The 22,715-nt window shown below is 43.2% G+C and overlaps 1 protein-coding gene across 1 annotated transcript in view; it reads left to right on the forward strand.

Annotated features, from left to right (window-relative positions):
- The window catches only part of LOC117513625 (vacuolar protein sorting-associated protein 13B-like), a 1,146,044-nt gene that overhangs the window by 402,469 nt on the left and 720,860 nt on the right, over positions 1 to 22,715 (forward strand). The window contains 1 exon segment of the mRNA XM_034173849.1: positions 16,721 to 16,859. Within this exon segment, the coding sequence (XP_034029740.1) occupies positions 16,721 to 16,859 (139 nt within the window).

Raw genomic sequence — 22,715 nt, forward strand, 5'->3', positions numbered from 1 at the left:
ATAAGAGTGAGGAAAGCCACCAAGACACCCGGACAACCCAGAAGAAGTTATAGGCTTATGTGGCTGTGATTGAAGAAATTGTGCACAGTGCAAGTTTTGCATTTTGTATACCACCTTATACAGCTTCATGATGAATTGGAGCAGAGGAGGATTTTCCTAAAAAGAAGACCTGAAAGCTCAGCTACAATTTGCCAGAAGGTACATCTGAGATGCAAGCCTAGATTTGATATTTTGGTGAAGGAAAATGTAGGGATGCAGAGATTACCAAAAACCTGCTGTAAACTTGAGTGCTCAGGTGTTTATATGATAGAGTATTCAGCTATACCCGACACTGAAGGGTCTGCAAAATGTGTGCCCGCTGCTTGTACACACAGAAGTGTAGATTTATGGTAATCATTGTGCAACAATATACATGAATGTATACTGAATTGAAATCACAATTAATTTTCATAAGTCTGGTTGTCCCCGCGACCTGATCTTGGATAAGCGGTTAAAGATTGAGTGAAGTCTGGTTGTAACATAATTTTAAGTGGGTTGCCTTCCTCCCCGGTTCGCTGGTGGGAAGTACCAAGACGGGCTGGCCACAGAATGATGGATTAGTGGGGAGATGTCCTGTCCCATCACGTCCTGTCCGCTGAGATATGGAAATTGGGGAGACAGAGTTAGAGGATGACGATTTGTTGCAAAAAACAGCTCTGAGCTGCTTCACCTCAGAGAGCAATCTGTTTGGTTTAATTCATGTTACACGACTAAAGACTAAATATGACTTCTTTGTGCTCTGCGCCCTGTCCTCCTACTGGTGGTGGAAAAGCAAGCCAAGCCAGACTTAACTGTTCTGACCTGTACCATACCGACCTGGACCGCTCGGTGGAAACGGGGCTGTCGGAATACTACGCTGGCTAAATCATTATGGTGCGACAGCTGCATAATTTATTTGACATGCAGCATATTCGCCAAATTTTTCACAAGACGGCATACGGTGGCTAAACTGTCAAGGTGTTACAGGGCCATTAGTTGGTGCACTTTAGATCGTTTGGATAGAGCCTAAAGTCTCGTGACACATCTGACTTTTTGCTTGTCCAGTATAATTTGGAATTACTTTGTTTCCCTGTTGTTTTTTGTTGTTGTTGTTGTTGTTTTAATGTGTTGGACGTTTTATAGCATTTATCAGCGTTTTGGACAGTGGCAGCTGTTAATTCAGTTTGAATTAACATTGGAAAATTAACACATTTGCAGGTGTCCACCTGAACCTGAGGACTGCTTGCACACTCCAGCCAGAAAGAACATACCCTGAAGTAAGAGCTAAAAATATGGTTTAGAAGATGGAAATGTTAAATAGTTCCTTCTTCCTGAAAGGTTTTGTGAAGAGGGAACATCCGTTAACGTTTGCAGGTCCAACAGTGTGGAAGCACAAACGAACGTTACTGGGATGCAGATGTTGAGACTACAAGAAAGGGAAAAGAGCAGAAAAAGCGCAATGTAGAGAAGGGTGGAGAAAAAAGAGATGGAGTTTGTGTAGAATGTAAAGGACAACTAGCAGAGGAAGTGGTAAACATAAGAGAAGAAGTCAGTAGGAAAAGAGTAAGTTTAGCATAAAACAAGCCCCCCTCCTCCCCCCGTGTGTGTGTGTGTGTGTGTGTGTGTGTGTGTGTGTGTGTGTGTGTGTGTGTGTGTGTGTGTGTGCAGTACAGAATCTTAGCTCATATTATGTCATTCTCCAGGAATGAGCAGTGGTAAGGTACCTGCTTTTAGCATGAGCATTAAAATGTGGCCAAGTGCATACTTTCCGTGAAGTGCACAAGTGAAATTATATAATATTTAGATTTGTTTCCAGTTTCTTCAACTTTCTGCTTTTTTTCTCCAACACATGAACCATCAAACCACTCTCTGGTTTGTCTACAATGTTTGATTGTTGTGTACACTATGTATGAAGTTGTGATTGCATATTTGTATATCAAACGCGCACAGTGCGTGTACGTGTGTGAGCAAAGCCTCCCTCTGGAAATCTGTGCAACTGCTGTTTGTGCGTTTCCAGCCAAGCGGGTCTCCGAAACACCCGCCTTTCATGTTAAACGCTGAATTCATGCTGCCAGCTTCCACTTTGTGGACCGCTATTGTTCAGTCAGCTTTCCTCTGTCAGTACAAATTTAAATTTGGGGTGGGGTTCTGTTTTTATGCCCCTGTTGGAAGGCATTGTATGTTCACTCTGTCTGCCCATTATTCTAGGCACCAATCTGTAAACTTTTCATTTCTACATCTGTGAACTTTTTGTTTCTGAAACTGTTTCTTTGTGGTGTATTTTTAGGAGGCTAGGGGACGGTTCCATTTGAAAATGGCCATTGTCTGTCATCCAATATGGCTGACACAGGCACCAGGCATCTTGACTTTTGCTTCCACACAATAACTAAAGAAGACCTCATCCAGTTCAAATAGTGTCTTGATAACATATTTGAGGAGGGAAGCGTTCTTTTCAAAAATGACCATCATCTGTCATTCAGTGTTGCCACCATGGGCACCATCTTGATTTTTTCTTCTGTGCACTAACTAAAGAAGAGCTCATCCAATTGAAACTGTGTCGTGATAATTGATTTGAGGAGGTTAGAGAATGGTTCCTTCCAAAAATGGCCATTGTGTGTCATCCAATGTGGCTCCCGTGGGAACCATCTTGATTTTTGTTTCCCCACAAATACTGAAGAACGGCTCGTCTTATAGAAACCATCTCTTGGTGGTGTATTTGGGGGAGGCTACAGGAAGGGTCCTTTTGAAAATATATATATTCCGTTGTCCAATATGACCACTCCAGATGCCATCTCTATTTTCATTTCTATACAATAAGTAAAGAACGCCTCTTATGGAAACCATTTGGGGGCACTACAGCAAGTATGCTTTTGGAATGCTTCATGTCTTCTATAAAGCCGTACACCAGCTATGCCACATTTTACATGCGTCTTGTTAATTTTACCATAGCCAATCATTGGGTCGTGACCCACTCCTTGAAAACCATCTGTACAGATGTTGATGTGTTTGTGGCCGGTGTGCGAAGCTGCATCACGGCGCTGATCCTAATGGGGTTTCCTTAATTCAGACCAACCTTCCACTCTTTTGTCTTTCAGCCGCCTCGCTTCCAGCGTTTGGTCTTCCAACAGCATGGGAGACTGCTCAAAGCAAACACCGAGCTGTCACTAGTTCTTGTTGCTTTTGGAGGCCGTCCGCTGTGTTCCACTGCCGTTTCTTTTCTCTCTCTCCCTCTGCCTCTCTCTCACTCATGCATTGTCTTCCAATCAGCTCATATCTCTAAAATCACAGTTAACTTACACTATCTCTGGCTTAAATCTCGACTGTGATTAAAAACACATTTGTTACTGCTCTACATTTGCTCTTCCACCTGACGACATGCTTTATTTTTACCTCCGCTGAGAAGGTCATGATTTTGTCTGTGTCTGCATACTGGTTTGTTAAGAAAATTTCAGAAACAAATGGCAGTCGAAGCCAGAAATGTAAAACATCTTTTTAAAATTCTGAGCTGCTTATGAAAACAGTATACAGTAGTGTTCAGAATAATAGTAGTGCTATGTGTGTTGTGTGGGCCGCCAGAAGAGGAGGTATTGCTGGCCCACCACCAGAGGGCGCCCTGCCTGAAGTGCAGGCTTCAGGCACGAGAGGGCGCTGCCGCCCCACAAGAGCGGCCGGGGTGACAGCTGTCACTCATCGGCTATGACAGCTGTCACCAATCATCTGCTCCTCACCCCTAATAAAAGCAGGACGACACCTCCACCACGTCGCCGAGATATCGTTCTACCAAGGAGGTAACGTTCTCAGCCTGAGTATTACTAACGTTGTTTCAGTGAATACGTTGTTGCAGCTGTTTTCCTGAAGAACCGGCGTATGCCGCGACTGCTCCGCCCTGCATCCCGCCAGTTAAGTGATTGACAGTAGCTGCACGAGTGTAGATGAGAGGTGGAGGTGGAATAACCACCATACTTGTTACGGGGTGTACACACACCCACACCTGACTGTTTTTGCTCTTCGCCAGCAGTACCAGATCCGACACGCGTTGACGGTGGCCACCTGGGGGATTCGGAACTTGGCGGCTCCAGTATTCTCCTGGTTCGGTGGCGGAGGAAATCGTGTGGTTCCGGTTCTTCTCCAGACGGACGTCTCCTATCGTCGAGCCTGCCCACACGACACCTTGATTGATTGACTCTGTATTCATTCTATAATCTGCTGTGTGTAGTTGTGGCATTCACAACAGTAAAGTGTTCATATTTGACTTCTTCTGTTGTCCGTTCATTTGCGCCCCCCTGTTGTGGGTCCTTGTCACTACACTTTCACAACAATGTGACTAAAAAGATTAGTCCAAGTTTTGAGTATATTTCTTATTGTTACATGGGAAATAAGGTACCAGTAGATTCGGTAGATTCTCACAAATGCAACAAGACCAAGCATTCATGATATGCACACTCTTCAGGTTATGAAATTGGGCTATTAGTAAAAAAAAGTAGAAAAGAGGGTGTTCACAATAATAGTAGCATCTGCTGTTGACACTGCAAACTCAAACTATTATGTTCAAACTGCTTTTTTAGCAATCCTGTGAATCACTAAACTAATATTTAATTGTATAACCACAGTTTTTCATGATTTGTTCACATCTGCGAGGCATAATTTTGTTGGTTTGGAACCAAGATTTTGCTCGTTTACTAGTGTGCTTGGAGTCATTGTCTTGTTGAAACACCCATTTCAAGGGCATGTCCTCTTCAGCATAAGGCAACATGACCTCTTCAAGTATTTTGACATTTCCAAACTGATCCATGATACCTGGTATGCGATATATAGGCCCAACACCATAGTAGGAGAAACATGCCCATATCATGATGCTTGCACCACCATGCTTCACTGTCTTCACTGTGAACTGTGGCTTGAATTCAGAGTTTGGGGGTCGTCTCACAAACTGTCTGCAGCCCTTGGACCCAAAAAGAACAATTTTACTCTCATCAGTCCACAAAATATTCCTCCATTTCTCTTTAGGCCAGTTGATGTGTTCTTTGGCAAATTGTAACCTCTTCTGCACATGTCTTTTATTTAACAGAGGGACTTTGCGGGGGATTCTTGCAAATAAATTAGCTTCACACAGGCGTCTTCTAACTATCACAGCACTTATAGGTAACTCCAGACTGTCTTTGATCATCCTTTGATCATCCTGGAGCTGATCAATGGGTGAGCCTTTGCCATTCTGATTATTCTTTTATCCATTTTGATGGTTGTTTTCCGTTTTCTTCCACGTGCGTCTGTTTTTTTTTGTCCATCTTAAAGCATTGGAGATCATTGTAGATGAGCAGCCTATAATTTTTTGCACCTGTGTATAAGTTTTCCCCTCTCCAATCAACGTTTTAATCAAACTACGCTGTTCTTCTGAACAATGTCTTGAACGTCCCATTTTCCTCAGGCTTTCAAAGAGAAAAGCATGTTCAACAGGTGCTGGCTTCATCCTTAAATAGGGGACACCTGATTCACACCTGTTTGTTCCACAAAATTGACAAACTCACTGACTGAATGCCACACTACTATTATTGTGAACACCCCCTTTTCTACTTTTTTTTTTTTTTTTTTTTACTAAAAGCCCAATTTCATAGCCTTAAGAGTGTACACATCATGAATGCTTGGTCTTGTTGGATTTGTGAGAATCTACTGAATCTACTGGTACCTTGTTTCCCATGTAACAATAAGAAATATACTCAAAACCTGGATTAATCTTTTTAGTCACATAGCACTACTATTATTCTGAACACTACTGTATGTGCTAGTGCACATGCAGATCCTGCCACCATTGTAGCCTTTGAATATGAAATTCCTAATTTGATATGGCTGCACATTCCGGAACCACCTACTGGGGACCAATGTCCAGTGGGTGCCAGCAAAGCACATGATCTGCTCCTTTCCATGCAAATGCCTGTTCAAAACATGTTTACTTGGTTTCAGTACAGTGTTTGGAGGTTGCCATGAGTAATTTGCAGTGCTACCTAAAAGTTTTGTTCTGCTCAGTCACATTCTACCTGTCGTTTAATACCAGTATTACTTTTTCTTAACTTTCTCTGTTTTGTATTTCCTCACAGATTTAGCAACATAATGGGCATGTTTCTCCCTCACATTGCTAGTTTATGTTGCGTTTACACATAACGACAAGAAGTCACGAATGCCACGAAATATACATTCTTGGCCACTGATCACAAATGTCATGATTTGGGGCAGAGACGTCAGGTGTCGTCAGGAACTGCTGCAACCTGTTACCATGCGTTACGATTAATGGCACATGTTGCTGGCGAATTATCAGGAACCATTATGCACGGTCAAGAATAATGTTCCACGTTATTGCGCATAACAGCGCATTGTTACATTCTGTTATGTTGTGAATGAGGCGAATTGTCTCCACACACACACACACATTCATCCATCAGCTGCTAAACAATTCAGATCGCTCCAGTTTGCTTCTCAAAATCCACAGCAGAACTTTGTGATTGCATGCTTAGTTAGGCTCTGTGCCATGGAGTGGCGCAGAGAGGAGGAGTAGGAGATGGAGAGAGCCAGATGTGTTGCTCCACACGGCTCTTGTCTCGCTTGTTTTCCCAAACATCAGGTGCAGCTGCAGCAGGTGGAATTCCTACAGTAGCGCGCTGATGAGCATTGGAAAGAGACTTTTAGCCGACTGTCCTTCAATATACTGCAGCAATGAAACTGAATGCGGCGCAACAGGGTTTAATTGTGCGCACATCAGAGAAGAACACTGTCACGCTCTGTTAAGGATCACCACTAATCAAGATGGATCAACGACCTCCACGACATGAGGCAAAATGAGGGTGGTGCATTTGTGGAAGATTTTTTTTGACAGCCAAATCATGCGCCACAAAAATCATGAATATTACACACCAACACGCACTATTAAGAAACGTATTCAGATGCGTTAAGTCATGTTAAGAATGTCAGGAATGTGCCAAGAATGACACAAATATGACATTCATAACACGTCCTGCCTATGTGTAAATGCAGCATTAAGCTGTTGGCACACGCTTACCGTGTAAGAAGAAGAAGAAGCAGCTTTATTGTCATTGTACCCAAAATACAGAGAAATTCTCTTTGGCAGCATCTCTTTTAGCAGCTACAATGTCACAAACATAGAGAGAAGAAAAAAAATGTAAAACGTAATATAAGTAACAAATATTATGTGTAGTTAAATATGTTGTATATAGCCTATATTAAAGTAGTGCAAAGAACAGTTGTGTTCAATAGTCCATTCATTGGCCTGGGAGGTAGTAGCAGCTGTGTATATCTGAGTGTGTGTGTGTGTATTGGGGGGGGGTGTCATGGTTCTTACAGCAGTCTCTTCAGAGCCATGGGAAAGAAAGCTGTGTTTGAGTCTCTCTTCAGAGAGTGGCTCAGCCGTCTGTCCTCACGTCACGTTCACGTCGTCTGTGGTTGAAACGTTCCAGCCACAGGCGTCATGCGAACGTGCGTGTGCGCACACGTTTTTGTGAAGACAAGCCTGTTGTCAAGACTACCAGAACCTGCACCTGCAGGTGCTGTGGAGAGCGCACATTGGCTGCAGAAATGATTACAGGCTGGCGCTCGGTCTGATACTCGTTGTCAAGTCATGTCGTCATGAATGTTTTGTTTTAATTTTGTTTAAAGTGTCAAGGTTCTCTTTGTTTTTCTTTTGTTAGTTTCGTTTTTGTTTCGTTCTTTTATGCGCTCTAGACTCGCAGGCTTTTCGTGATGGGAGAAGTACCAGCTCATTCGTCTACTTTTTCTCGACAATTTGTGACTTTTTTCCTTCGTTCATCTATCGCCATATGCCGTGACACCAGGCCATTAGGGAAAAGGGGGTGGACCATCAGCTCAGGTTAGCATAGACCACAAAAGGGCAGGTTGTGCCCCCCAAAATAAACCTTCTTAGTTAAACCTTTTGGTACCCTTGGTTTCTTAACTTTAGTTTCCTAATCTGGTCAGGTTCCAAAATACAGGAACCCAAAAACCTCTGCTTCAGTCTACCCCATGCTGGACACTGGCCCAAAAAGTGAAGTGTCGTCTCAGGTTCCTCCCCACAAGCTCCACATGTACTGATCTGTTGGAGTCTTATTACCATTCTGTGTCTGTTCAATAGGTTGTGACCTGTGAGAGTCCCATTCACTACTTATTATTCTCCTAGGTAGGCCAACTAACTCCCTGGAAAACCTTAGGTTTGGTCCTTCCACAAGCTGTCTTGCCTACCTGCAGTCACTCAAGTGCTGCGATCATTTGTGGTGCTGCTTCCTGATCCAGTTCTGGAGGGCGGTCTTCTGCACAGCAGTTAACACCCCTACAACAGACTCTGGACCCACAAATTTAGTTGAGCTCCCCGACTTTGCAAGCCGGTCTGCTCTCTCATTATCTGGAATGCCTGTATAATGACATACCCACATGACAATTACATTGTTAAGGCCACCTGACACTTGCACGACTTTGATCCACGCACTTGCACGCACTCTGCCGTGCACGAGAATAAAATTGTCTCAAATTCGTTGTAAACTGTGTGCAGATTTTTGCATGTTCCCAAACCTGTGAACATTATGCAAACAATTAAACACTTAGTGTGAATGCAAGTGATTGCGTCAATGCACTGCATCAGAATGCAGCTCCTCTGAACAATTATAACAAGATGTTAAATCTATCATAAACATACTTTTACAGTGATCATAAGAAGGAATGAACATGCAGCTGTTTTAGCAAGCCATTACAATATAAACATTACAAATAATTACCTTTTTAGACTGCTCCAAATGCTTTCTCCACCTCGTTCAGCACATGCGCAAGAGTGAGAGAAAAAGCTGCAACTGCAACAGTCCTCTGTGATTTGCCCTTCGAACAGCCCCCACTGTAGAGTGTTTTAAGTCTTGTCTAAAGACCCATTTTTATGCTTTGGCTTTTAACACCGCATGAGTGTGTGGTCCTCTGTGTGGTTTTTTTTTTTTTTGTACAGCACTTTGGAAATTATGTTTGTGAAATGTGCTATATACGAGGTCTATTAGAAAAGTATCCGACCTTATTATTTTTTCAAAAACCATATGGATTTGAATCACGTGTGATTACATCAGACATGCTTGAACCCTCGTGGGCATGCGAGAGTTTTTTCACACCTGTCGGTTACGTCATTCGCCTGTGGGCAGTCTTTGAGTGAGGAGTCGCCCACCCTCTCAATTTTTTCATTGTTTAGGAATGGCTCAGGGACTGCTGCTTTGTTTGATCAAATTTTTTTCAAAACTGTAAGGCACAACTGAGTGGACACCATTCGATAAATTCAGCTGGTTTTTGGTAAAAATTTTAATGGCTGATGAGAAATTTTGGTCTGGTAGTGTCGCCGTAAGGACGGCCCACGGCGCCTGACGGCGATCTGCGCTTCGAGGCGGCAGCGTCTCGCCGTTTCAAGTTGAAAACGTCCACATTTCAGGCTCTGTTGACCCAGTAAGTCGTCAGAGAACAGAGAACTTTCAGAAGAAGTCGGCATGAGGAGTTTATTCAGACATTCCATTGTTAACTGACATTTTGTAATGAAAGAACGTGCGGGCAGAGTCGCATGTCGGACCGGACCCGACCGCGGGGGGTCGTGACAGGAAAAACACCTCCGTTGGAAACATTAACGGGCAAGTTGGAACATGCCCAAGCTGTTAAACAATTTCTCAGTTACTCACTTGTTGAAAGCCATCAAAAGCCGCCTGAATTTTACAAATGGTTTTCAACACGGAGGTGTTTTTCCTGTCGCAACGCACACAGATTCGCCGAGTCGTCACGGAAACGACTCTGCGAATTTGCGCGCACGTCTTTCATTAAAAAAATGTCCTTAAACAGTGGAATGTCCGCATAAAGTCCTCATGCCGGCCTCTTCTGAATCTTCTCTGTTCTCTCACAACGTCCTGGGTGAATTAAGCCTTAAATTAGGATGTTTTCAGGTCGAAACAGGCCGACGACGGCGCCTGGAGGTGCTGCATGACGTCCCGCTCCGTGGGAAGTCCTTACACCGTCAGAAACACCCCATAATCTCTCATCAGCCGTTAAACTTTTCACCGAAAACCAGCTTAATTTCTCGAATAGTGTCCACTCGGATATTCCTCACAGGTCCAGAAAAAATTTTGATAAAGCAACGCGCCGTCTCGAGCAGCGTGTGAAACAAAGGAATTCAGCCGAGAGGGCGGGACCACATCTCACTCAAGGCCTTCCCACAGGGAAATGACGTCACCGACACGCGTGAAAAAACTCACGCATGTGCACGAGGGTTCAAGCATGATTGGTGTAATCGCACGTCATTCAAATCCATATAGTTAAAAAAATAAATAAATAAAAGGGTCGGTTTATTATCTAATAGACCTCGTAAATAAAGGGTATGGTATGGTATTCCGGAAGCGATGAGAGCCATTTTCAACAGCCAACTTGGAGTGAAAATGATTACTCCGTTACGAAATAATTATTTTATATACGCAGCGTCCACTACACAGTGCGTGGCAGCCAGTAGAACAAAGCACGGCGTCCAGCTGGGAATACAGCGGGTGGGATCGCCATGACAATGTCTGTGCAAGTGCGCAGATCAAAGTCGTGCAAGTGTCAGTGCTTTTAGTGTCTCCCAGTGTGTTAAGCCCCCCCCCCCCTTCACACTGGGCCTGCTTCGGGTTGCATTAAGCCCCTTTCACACCGGGGGTGCTCCCAGTTGCGCCGTGTGTAATTATGACGACACCGCGTGAAAGCAACTCAGTGCCGAGATGATGCAGCTCGGCGCACAACAGCGCGAGGGGCGCAAAGGAGGAAGCAAGTCGGACGCCGAAAAATTAAATCTGTTTAATTTTTTTGGCGTCCTGTGCTCGTACCAGAAAGGAAGTCATTCCAGCGCATGTCGGGGCAAAGAGGCGTAACTTGGGGCAAAGAGGCATTGCCCGGTGTGACTCGGAAGCCCATTTATGATTCCTGCTGTGTTCCATTGTTCCCGCAGTATAAATCACGCAGGATTCTTTTTATACCGTGTACTCAATGCAGTAAAAACTACACGCTGAAAAAAAAAAAGGACCACAGAAAAAAAATGCTGATTGCATCTCAGCTCCTTCTCTGTGTGGAGCTGTCTGGTGAAGAGAGGCACTTTGAGGCAGCAGCAGCTTCTTCTCTCACAAATGTGTTTAAATAAAATCCATAAAAGTCCTGCGTACAGACTGTTATATCCAGAAATATCCAGTAAAAAGTCCGGACATCTCAAGTCCACTCATGGACGTTCGTTCACACGCGCACATGTGAACAATTAAAAGAAAAAAAAAAGTCTGGCTGCAGGCATTAGTTCCTTGTTCTCTGCTCAAACTCTTACATCACAGTTAAAAAAAAAAGGACAAAAAAGGACATAAGTCCTCCTCACAGACTGATTGCCAGAGACAGGACATGTCAACATCAAGTAGAACTCCAGACATCTCCACATTTGCTTTTATGGACTGTTCGTTCGCGCGCATCCCACGGTCAAAGGAGGAAAAGATAAACTATAGAACTCGGAGCACAGCACAGGAAGCAACTGGGAGCAGACCGGGTGTGAAAGGGGCTTTAGCTGCGTACCTAATAACGCAGGAATTTCTGCATCAGTTGTGCACGGCAGGGTGTGAGAAGCTTTAGGGCAGCGCAGAGGATCTGCAGGCAGACTGAGCTGCAGCCAGACTGTGTGAGCTCTGATTTCTCTTCTAGTTTATATTTCTTCTTGTGCAGCGCTGCAGGTCTGCACTCTGATTTCTGTTATATTTATATTTCTTCCTGTGACTGCGGAGCTGCAGCCGGAGTTCGCACATGTGCGAACCGTCCGTGAGTGTACATGGAGGTGTCCGGAGTTATACTGGATGTGGACATGTCCTATCTTTGGCAGTCTGTGAGCAGGACTTTTATGGACTTTATTTAACACAGTCGTGAGAGAACTTGAGGAGGTGAGCACGATGAGCTGCAGTCAGGCTGCAATGAGCGTTTGTTTTTCTTTTAATTGTTCACATGTGCTCTTTGAGCGTTGTAGTTTTACTGCATTGTGTACACAGTATAAAAAGTTCAACAACAATCCTGCCTGATTTATAGCTCTGCAACAGTGGAGCACAGCAGGAATCATAAATTGGCATTGGGTAACGTTATATTGTGTGGGTGTGGCATCCAGTCACGTTAAGTACCATTAAGCTGCCTCAACTTGAGAGAAAACTACTTCCTTTCTGTGTTCTGTGCTCAACGCAGAAAAATTAAACCTGTTTAATTTTTGATGTCCATTTCGCTTCACCCTTTGCGTCCCTCATGGTGTTGTGGCATTGAGCTGCATCAACTTGGCAGTAGGTTGCATCAATGTGGCATCATCATGACACCGCATGATGCAACTCGAAGCAGGCCCAGTGTGAAAGGGGTTTTAAGTGCCTGAGCACACTGCCACACCAAAGCTGATGAGTAGACTGGCCCTTTAACAGTTCTTATACGTGCCTGACTATCTGAGTAAATAAAAACTCTTTTACACCTAAAATTGAGCCTAATCAGGAGCTCCACACACTGAATGACAACAAACACCTCAGCCTGAAAGACGGTGATGTATCTGCCCAATGCAAAGCTCTTTTCTTGTGTCCAGCCGTCCTGTTGTATTAACACTCCAGCTCCGGCGTTCGCCCTGATCAATGATCCGTCTGTAAAAGAAGTGATTACAGGTGAGGTTGTGTTCAGCACCTGGTCTGCCCCGACTCTCTCCCTGTTATCACTCTACTAAATGTATTCATAAAAGAATATCTTTCTTCTATCCTATCACATGGGAAAGTAATAAGCGGAAAATCCACTAGATTCTTTCCCTGATTAAGGTATCACTGGCATCTGCTAGTCTTCGCCACTTGCCCAACTGGTGCAGCCTTACTGACATAGAGGTTGCCTCTCCAACAATGTAGAGGTCCAGAGGGCTAAAGTTCAAAAGTACTTCTAAACCTGCTGCCAGTGTTGTCATGAGGGCACTTGTGATGCAAAGGCGTGCCACTCTTTGAACATGATTCAGCATAACCCTCGCAGCCCTGTGCTCCACTCTTCTCCACCAAACTGTCACAGCATAATTTCGCATGGATCTCACCACTGAAGTGTAGCTCCATCTCATCACATTGGGACTAACTCCCCATCTTTGTCCGACAATACGACGGCACTGTTGTAAACTCAGTATTGCCTTATGACATTTCTCAGTTATGTGTCTCTTCCAGTTAACTTTGTTATCTAAATAGACACCAAGGGACTTAACCAATTCAGATAGTCTGATTTCCACACCGCCCAATTTTGGTAGAACTAGACTGAATTTGGTTCTCGTATTTGTAAAGAGAACTGTTTTGTGTGGATTCACAGACAAACTGTTGGGCACACACCACTTCTCTACTATTCTGAGAGCATTCTGCATGAGTTCTGAAACAGTCCTCCAGCAGAATCTCTCAATAAAGATAGCTAAATCATCTGCATACCCTTGGATGTACAGTCTGAGATTATTTAACTCAATGAGAAGGCTGTCCACAACAAGTAACCAGCAAAGAGGAGAGATAACCCCTCCTTGGGGACACCCGTGCTTCACTGCCATCGTTACTTTACTGTCACCAAGTGAAGTCATTGCTCTTCAACATTGAAGCATGGCAACAATCCATCTGGTGACAGTGCTGTTCACATGTTTGGACTGCAGAGCTGCTTTGATAGAATCAACCAGTACATTATCAAATGCTCCCGCAATATCGAGAAAACAAGCTAATCTGTACTGTCGACGAGATAAGGTTCTCTCAATTCTCATAACATCATCATGCAGGGCAGCTTCTGTGGAGAGCCTTGCATTGAGTGGTCACCTTTTAAGGACACCATCTCTGACATATCTATCAATTAGTCTCTCTAAACCTTTTAAAAGGAATGATGTGAGACTGATAGGTCTAAATGCTTTAGCTTCTTTGAGAGAAGTTTTGCCCAGCTTGGGTAGAAATATCACCTTGATTAGTCTCCACGATTTGGGACCATAGCCGTTAGCCAGACATGCCTGATACATCTTAGTTATAGTATTGACTAGCACATCCAAGCCCTTCTATAGAAGAGAAGGGGGAATCCTATCAATATCACTAATTTTGTATGGGCCAAACAAATTGATTGCCCATTCCGTTCTAATTTCACTAACTATCTTACCCGCTATAGTCCAGTCTTCCACAGTAGGGACACAAGGAGGCTCATCCAGTGGACCCTCCTTAGCCTCTGGGAAGTGTACCTGGAGGAGATTCACCTGGGTGTTCGGAATGCCCTGTGGTGGGCAAACAAACTTCAGGTGATTGACTGGATCCTTTCCCAAAATTCTGTAGAGTTTGGAGGAGGCCCTTTGTCCCTCTACCTCTCCACAGAAGGTTCTCAAGGAAAGTCTTTTGGCTTTCTTAATGGCTGCTTTGTAACTATTTCTAGTCTTAACATATTGCATCCATCTTTTCCACATGTTTGAGCTCTATATCTGCACCACTTGGCCCTGACTCCTTGCTGGAGTCCTGTTAGCTCTGGTGTACACCATGATGGCTTCTTATCAGGCTTCCACTTCTTCTGAGGACAAGCCGTCTCATAGGCCCTCAACACACTTTCCTGTAAACTGGAAACTTCAGTTTCTATCATTTTTTACAGTCTTAATTCTGACAATTCTCCCCACCAGGGGCTTATAATAAAGATCCCAGTCTGTCCCCCTTGAGTTTCTATGTTACTAGTTCTGTAATTCCTGCCTTCAATGTGAATCGGAGTTGTCGATGGTCTGACATTGACTCCTCCTTGGAAACAGAGCAGTTACTGACTGTATCTATTAGGTCCATAGAACCTACTGTAACATCATCCTCTCTGTTAGAAACATAGAAATTTGGTTAATTTCCCTGATTAAATGCAATTATTATTATTGGCCACCAGAAATTAGATTATTGGCCAGCACAAATTGTAGTGAAGCCCTACCCCTAGGATTTGTATTTGAGCTCCCCCAGCCTATGTGGTGAGCTATGGCATCACAACCAAGCAGGGATGTGAGATGTTTATCTTAGCAATAGTTAACAATACTAACCATTTCCCTGGATGGTAGGGGATCTGGTGAGTCAAATGGGAGGTAGACAGATGCAATGACCATAGCCTTGTCCTCACCATTCCAGTTAACATTTACTTGAACTGCAACTGTATCTGAAGATATCCGTTCTGGCAGTGCTGTCAATCTTACTCTTTTTCTAAGTGCTATTGATGTTTTGGGCTTCTCCATGCATAAGCCATACCTCCTGTATGGGTGAACCCCTGGTTAACCCATGCCTTTTACGCAATCCCTAAAAACCCTGGGATTAGGGCTATAGCTGTATGCATCCTGCTGAGACAAGCACAAAAAACAGCACTCACCTCCTTACAGTGATGGAAATGATTCTGGATAACATTTATGACTGTCTCTACCATTTTGGCAAGACCATCATATTTGTTATCTTATACCCTACTAACGGCTTTGCCACTGACTTTGAAAGTCAGACGGCTCAGCTCAAAGTAGGGTCTATTCTCCAGTTCCTCAAGACATGTCAGGGAGTCCTCATCCACCCCAAGCTACAGAAATTGCCTACCGTCTTGGGGTTGGTGTGTGGAGGACTCACCAGACCACCTCACAAAGGCCTGGATTCTGCCTCTGGGGTCTCTGCAAAACAATCTCGGACTCCTGCAGGGGACCAGTAATGAATATAGAAACTCTCTTGAGTGTTGGATGGTCTTGAACCCTCTTAGCTTTGAAGGCGTGGCCCTCCCACTCAGGAACTGCCAGAACAGTTCTCATGAGGCAGTGCAGTGAGTACTTGTTAGTATAGGTTATCCGAAAGGTCCCCTGCACAAGTCCAGCCTCACTAAACCGGGGTTCTTCCTCTTCAGGGGCCACGCCATCTAGCAGGTTTACCAGATCAGCCCTAATGTGCAGCATTAGTAGGCAGTAATAAGAGGTATTTGCTGGTCATCACCAGAATAGCTAACAACCTGCATGGGAGCTCTTGTTTGTTTCTTTGTGGGCTGCTGAACACTCCCTGGCATAGCGTCAAGAGCCTGACATAACAGCTTTATCAGGGGTGCCCCGCTAGGTACCAGGAAGTGTGGAGCATGGTCGGCTCCCGCCTCCAAAGAGGCAGGTGCTGACACGCCATCCCCAGTCCCTTGCCCTTTCTTTTTCCTACATTTTTTGCATTCTTTTCTTTTTCTGCCGCCCTGAAGAGGAGGCAAAACTGTCCTCCGGAGTGAGTCCTTCCACCCTCCGACAATGGATGGGCATCATCCCCTTCGGAATTGCTGTCAGGGTTACCAACATCTCAAGCCGAAGCCTCAGTTGCAGCACTTCCTTCCAGCTCTGAGTTCCCCACATACGAGATACTGACAGGCCCAGCTGGGTTCCCTCCTGGACAAGTCAGGGGCTTGGATACATGACCACATAGGGCACCTGCTTCCTGCACACCCTGGGTTGGGTCCCCAGTGATTTTAGAGCCGTCACTCACTGGGTCCTGAGGGCCAGTCTCTGAGTTACTGTTTACACTAGTCAATTTGTGTGGATGTTTTAAAATGTGTCATTTCTTTTAGCATTGTCAGCTGTTGCATCCTTGATTCTACTTTTACTTTGAAATTGTGTTGCTCCCCCAATATTTTTCTCACATCTGTGTTCAGTCACACTGTGATGTCTTTGCAGATTCTGGTTCCAGTTCCAGGTCCTTTGGCGAAGAGAAGAGATGATGAGGTGTCTGTAGGGAGCACACCATTGGCCAGACAGGCATCCAATCAGGCTTCAGACTACGCCAGCAGCCCTGTCAAAACGAAGACTGTGACAGGTGGGTTTGACCGACCCCAAGAGGTGTTTTCACTTTCAAATGGAGTAACATGAACAGTCTGTGAACTTCGATGCACCAGAACAATTCAAAAAGCTACTTTTGTTTGGTTATGTGATTTACCATAACCCAGCCTGCCACCTGTTGGACACTTCTGTCTACTGGACATGCCTGGGCATGTTGCATGGAAAAATCTTATTATCACACACATCTATCTATCTATAAAGCAAGAAGCACCTGTGTTGTGGCTCACATATCTCTCTGACTATTGTTCAGATCACCTTCAGCTTTCGGATGTGGCTTGCGCATGGCATGATGATGTGCATCCTTTACTATGCAAATATGGAAATTCATTTTCAAAGCCTTTATTTTGATTACAGGGTTGGCCTGCTCCTTCTCAAAACATCCCAGTGAATAAAATCAAACGCTCCCTCTCTTCTATGGTGTTTAATGCACCAATTTAATCGACTAACATTATCTCACAATCAGTGAGTCCCACGATTTACCCAGACTGACTGCAAATACGAGTTGATTAAGTACTTTTATTTATTTATTTATTTACTAATTTGTGGCATTTTGTAAAGGCAGAAATGCAAACAAATCAAGCACACCTTTCTTCTATGGCGTTTAATGGCAGCCGGCATCCTTACTTTGCGTTGCTGCCACCTTCTGCATCAATCCATTATAGCAGTACTAAATCCTTTCAAGGAGTCCAGTGTCTTTCAAGTATTTAAAAAGCCAACACTTCCCCTTCCCACTTGACCTTATGTCTAAAATACTTCCTACAGAAACTTCTTCCAGGCCTATTCTTCTAAATTCTGAGAGAAGCTCTTGCCTTTTTCTGGAATATTTATTGCAATACACGAGGGCATGCTGCACTGTCTCCGGCTCTATTCCACCATACATACCCTTTATTTTATGTCAAAGAAAACACATCTAAACAGATTGGTCCTTCAAAAACACTTTTAAAAATCATGCTGTTACATTACTGCTTTTGCTTTTCCCCAATGGCCAAAAAAACAAAATGCACTGGTAGTGGTACTTTCACATTAGTGGAATGGGGTTCAACTACCTACACTGTCCTTGCTAAAAGCCAAAATATATGAAAGCACAGTTATCAGTCAATCCACACATTTCAAAACAAACCTAAATGTCCCTGACTCACATTGTCAATAGCTACTGTATTCATATCCATATGTTGGTGCTTCATGTACACTAACTGTGTTTATTCCTTCCTATATCTCTATGTGTGTATATTTGTCTGACCATGTTGGATGAATGTCAATCTTTTCCCTTAAAATAACTGTATTTGCATGTCTCTTTTTACCTCGATGTCAACCATGTCTTTACAAATGTACACTTTGTCTGTTAAAACTATGTCAGAGTAAGTACACCTCTTTGTACAACCCACCTTCAAACACAGCCTCATATGACCGTCCATGAAAAATCTACTTAAAGTCCTAATTTTCTATAGGAATACAAACTTCCTACGGGCACTGCACTAGTATTGAAAATTAGGAGCAGGTGTGGTTGACGTTTGACACATCTTGAAATGAGTTTAATTTCTGCTTTTATAACGGCCTCATTTCCAAAGCCTTGGTTTGGCCACCACCACGGCCATTTCTGTTTGTTAAGAAAATGAATTAATGAATTTTTCACACTCAAACAGGAAGTGCCAATTTATCCGTCACAGTGAAATGGGAAATGTTCAAATGTCAAACACTTCCTGGCATGGGTGGAGCTAGAGTGGAGGCTTCACTGGACGCTCCTGAACTCTGATTGGACACAGATGATTGACATGTCACAGCACCACACGTCTGGTTGAAAGAGCTGCATTTTCAAATCAGTGAGTCACATTGACTGCTAGGTTCCTCCTGTCCAGTAGTTTGTGCTGTGTACCACAAAAAGTTCTAACCCACCTTAGTAGAAGAAGAAAAATATTTGCTCCAGATTTGAACTGAACACGTCATTTGAACTATGAACTTCTATTGACACCAAACTTATATTGGTGAGTAAACGACCGTATTTTATGTTAGAAATGAGGTCCAGGTTGTTAAAAGCAGCATTTCCCCTTTAATTCGGGTGGCTTATTGTTGTTAGATACATGCTAATGCTCCCCTGAAGCATTTATGTCCATGATATATGCATTAATGATTAACTGATTCCATTTGCTCAAAGTGATATTAATCAGTGAAATCACCTGGTGGAGTCAGTGGCTGCAAAGAAAACCTGCACCCTCTTGGCCCTTTCTGGAACAAGTTGCCCACCCCTGATTTAGACCCCTGTGTAATTCTTCAATTGACCCCTAACTGGCTGCCTATTGAAAATTCAATTGACTAATCAGTTTTTTTAAAAGCGCTAATGTCTATGGATTATTTGTGCCAAATTTAATGTTTGTATCACCATTTGCAGGATTCCACTCTAAATATTCTCTTATCTGCTGCACTATATATGAGATAAGATAAGATAAGATGCTGCTCCTCACTGTTTCTCAGTTGCCCTCAAAAGCATTGGAACACTTGGTATTTTACACATTTTAATTTGTTTATTCCATTTCAAATCCATTTTTTCGAAAATTATCTTCCTTACCTCAAACTGAAAGCAAAGCTCTACAACTTGATATAAATGAATTAAAAATATAAAATCCAGTTTCCTGATGAAGTGGTGTAGAGGAGGATTTTCTTAAAAAGAAGACCTGAAAGTTCAGCTACAATTTGATAGAAAGTACATTTGAGATGAAAGCCTAGATTTGATGTTTTGGTGAAAGACATTTTTGTATTTCTTCATAACTGATGTAAATAAAATCCTAGACATATTCAGTGACTTGGAAATGTTCATGCTTCCATCCCCTGACTTGTCTAAAGAAAACTGGCAATAAAACTTATTATTATTTACAGGTTTTATGAAGTTTTAGAGATTTGCTAACAGTTTGAGTTTGAGGAAGATAATTTTAGAAATTTTAATTCTTTATATTTTGTATTTCTTGAATTTAAAATGACATTAAAATGACAAATTCAAATGTGTGAAATTCCAAGTGTTCCAATACTTTTGGAGGGCACAGTATCCTAACCTTATGATGAGTGTAAAATGAGTTTGGTATTATTACTGTTGTGTTTAAGAATGTTTAATTTTCACTGTTACTGCACTTTCTGTCAAATCATAGTCATATCGTATATCATATTGATATGAAAATTCAGTAAGGTATATCTTCTATTATACATTACAAATCTAAGGTGGAACTCTACTAGTGTTTACTAAAGTACACCTAAATATCTTTAAAAAAAAAAAGAGAGAGTAGAGCCACTTAGGTGTCTGGTCTTGAGAACCAGGGATGGTAGGTTGAGCCCCACCCGAAAGCTCAAAGGTTTTTGCCATGCTAATGCTCCCCTGACGTATTTAATCAAAATAAAGTCTGAAGAACCTCAATGACGTGGTGAGATGCTGATGAGCTTTGCTCGTTCATGTCCATCACATATGCATATTAATAATAATATTATAGCACCTTCCATTCTATATCAGTCATATATAAAAATTAAATTTCAACAGCAAAAACAAAACTCATAATAAAATAAATAAAAAAAACAATAATCAAAATACAAAATGATAAACAAAAAATAAAATAAATACATCATACCAAATTTATATAAATACGTTTATGGCTTAACCTTTGGTACACACAGCAGATCAGTCCTCTGTGATTGCAGCATGTGTCCAGCACATGCAGTATGGCTGGGACACACCTCAGTGATGGTGCACACTGAGAATCTTACAAGTCAGCCAATGCAAAAACGCGGTACAGGATTAATATATTTAAATTCTCGAGTTTCTTTCAAGATTTTAGCAGCCATATCCTGAATCATTTGCAGACATCTCTGTTTTTCACTTCAAAGGGTATGCTTCGATTTTGCAGATGTATTTTAACTTGAGAAGCCTGTGGAGGAGTTCTTCTTCTTTCAGTTCTTTAGTGGAAATAAGAAAATACTTTGTCTCACCTTGTTTCCTTGTAATGGACCAGTGTTATTCTACTGTTGCATAATGAAATACCCCATGCTGACACCCACGTGACCCCACGCCTCAGTGGACATCACATATCCTGGCTTGTCGTCCTCTGTTTTTCTCTTCTGGTCATGTTACTGTGGATCTGTGGGATCTGGATGCCCAGAGTAGATGAGTGGTTTGGCAAAGCTGCACGTTCCTCTGTGCCAGTTTTCCACTTTCTGGGGACACCCCCCCCCCCCCCCCCCCAACACCTAAAATAAACACAGTCAGTGAAAATACTCTCACAAATCCACAGGATACATATCAGCACACACATATTTTAACACACCTGCGTGTGTGTGTGTGTGTACACACACAATGTGGAGCATCGCTGTGGTCCTTTCTTAAATTTTCCAAATCGTTGCCTTGCTGCCTCTTAAGTAGGAAACTCTGAAGCCTTTGGGGTTAAGGAGAGGCAGATTGGACAAACAGAAGAGAGGAGCACGGACGGGTTGTTGTTGGTGGAGGTGGCAAGAAGGTCGAGACCACCAGCAAGGCACATCGTCAGTTGTCTTCATCGGTGCTGTAATTCTGCTTGTGAACGTCAGTGTCGTTCTGCGTTCACCACAGAAAAGTGCACGTGGGATCTGTGCATACAGACACTGTGTACATGTGTTCTTCCTGTCACACTGGGGGAGGATGACTACAGCACTAGTTTTGATTTAAAGCTGTCACTGACACAACACAGAGCCTTACCGGCTGCAGAAATGGTTTCATTTATTGCTCACATGGTGTATTTATAGATTTTTTATATAGTCTGACACCCACTTATGTCCACCTATAGATAATTAGGTCACGCGAGCCAACGGCCCATCCAAGCTAAGCTCCTGTTGAAAATCTGAAATCTCGCTGTGATTTCTGCCGAGGCTCCGCCCTGATGGCTCAGAGTAAACCAGGTAGTGTTGGATGCTTGTGTTCATTATATTCCTGGAAAATGTGTCCCCACAGAAGTGATGAGTCCCTGTTTTGGGTGAAGTCATCTTGTAGCTGTAAATAACATTGCATGTGGATGACGTTCCCACTTTTCGGGAGTTTTGATAGGAAAAATGCTCCTCTAACATTTCGGAGCTCCAAAAAAAAAAAAAATCCCCTATTAAGGTTTTTTCCTTTTTGCTTTTTTCATAAAAGCTCACAGCTGAAAGGTCACACTCCCTTTTCCTCCTGCTTTTCCTTCTGTTTCATCCAATCTGCTTTAATAGCTTTTCCATACAGCAGCATCTTTGCTTACTCACGTCTTGACAGTACATATTCGCTCATTAGGGGTCATCGGTAAACTCGTACCTTGGCTGCCACGCTGGACATGTCCAAATCAGTTACAATCAACCAGTGGGAGTGGACCAGCTGGAAGTGTCACTGACCTGCATCGCTCAACTTCTCAGTTTTTTCCCCCTGTTTTTCTGTCCTGCACATTTTTATGGCTTTCTGAGGAGGTAGTTCAGTGGGATAGAAGTTATGCTACAAGTCTGGAGACATCGGTTTGATTCCCAATCACGCGACCTAACTCTGTCATCGGACAACATTCTTCATCTGCATTCTCCCAGTCCACCCAGTAAATTAGAGCTCATTCATGCATTCTTTTTTCGCTGCTTATCAGGGCCCAGGTCATGGTGGCAGTACACCAAGCAGCTCCTCCCATACTTCCCTATCCATGACCATTTTATCTAACTCTTCCTGGGCAATCCTGAAGTGTTCTTAAGTCATCTGGGAGATATAATTCCTCCGGCATATCCTAGGTCTTCTCTGGGACCTCCTGCCAGTTGGATGTGCCTGGAAGACCTCCCTAGGGGAACGACCTGTATCATCCGCACCAGATGCCGAGCA

The sequence above is a fragment of the Thalassophryne amazonica genome, chromosome 7 (genome assembly GCF_902500255.1).
Source record: "Thalassophryne amazonica chromosome 7, fThaAma1.1, whole genome shotgun sequence".
In the NCBI taxonomy this organism is placed as follows: Eukaryota; Metazoa; Chordata; class Actinopteri; order Batrachoidiformes; family Batrachoididae; genus Thalassophryne; species Thalassophryne amazonica.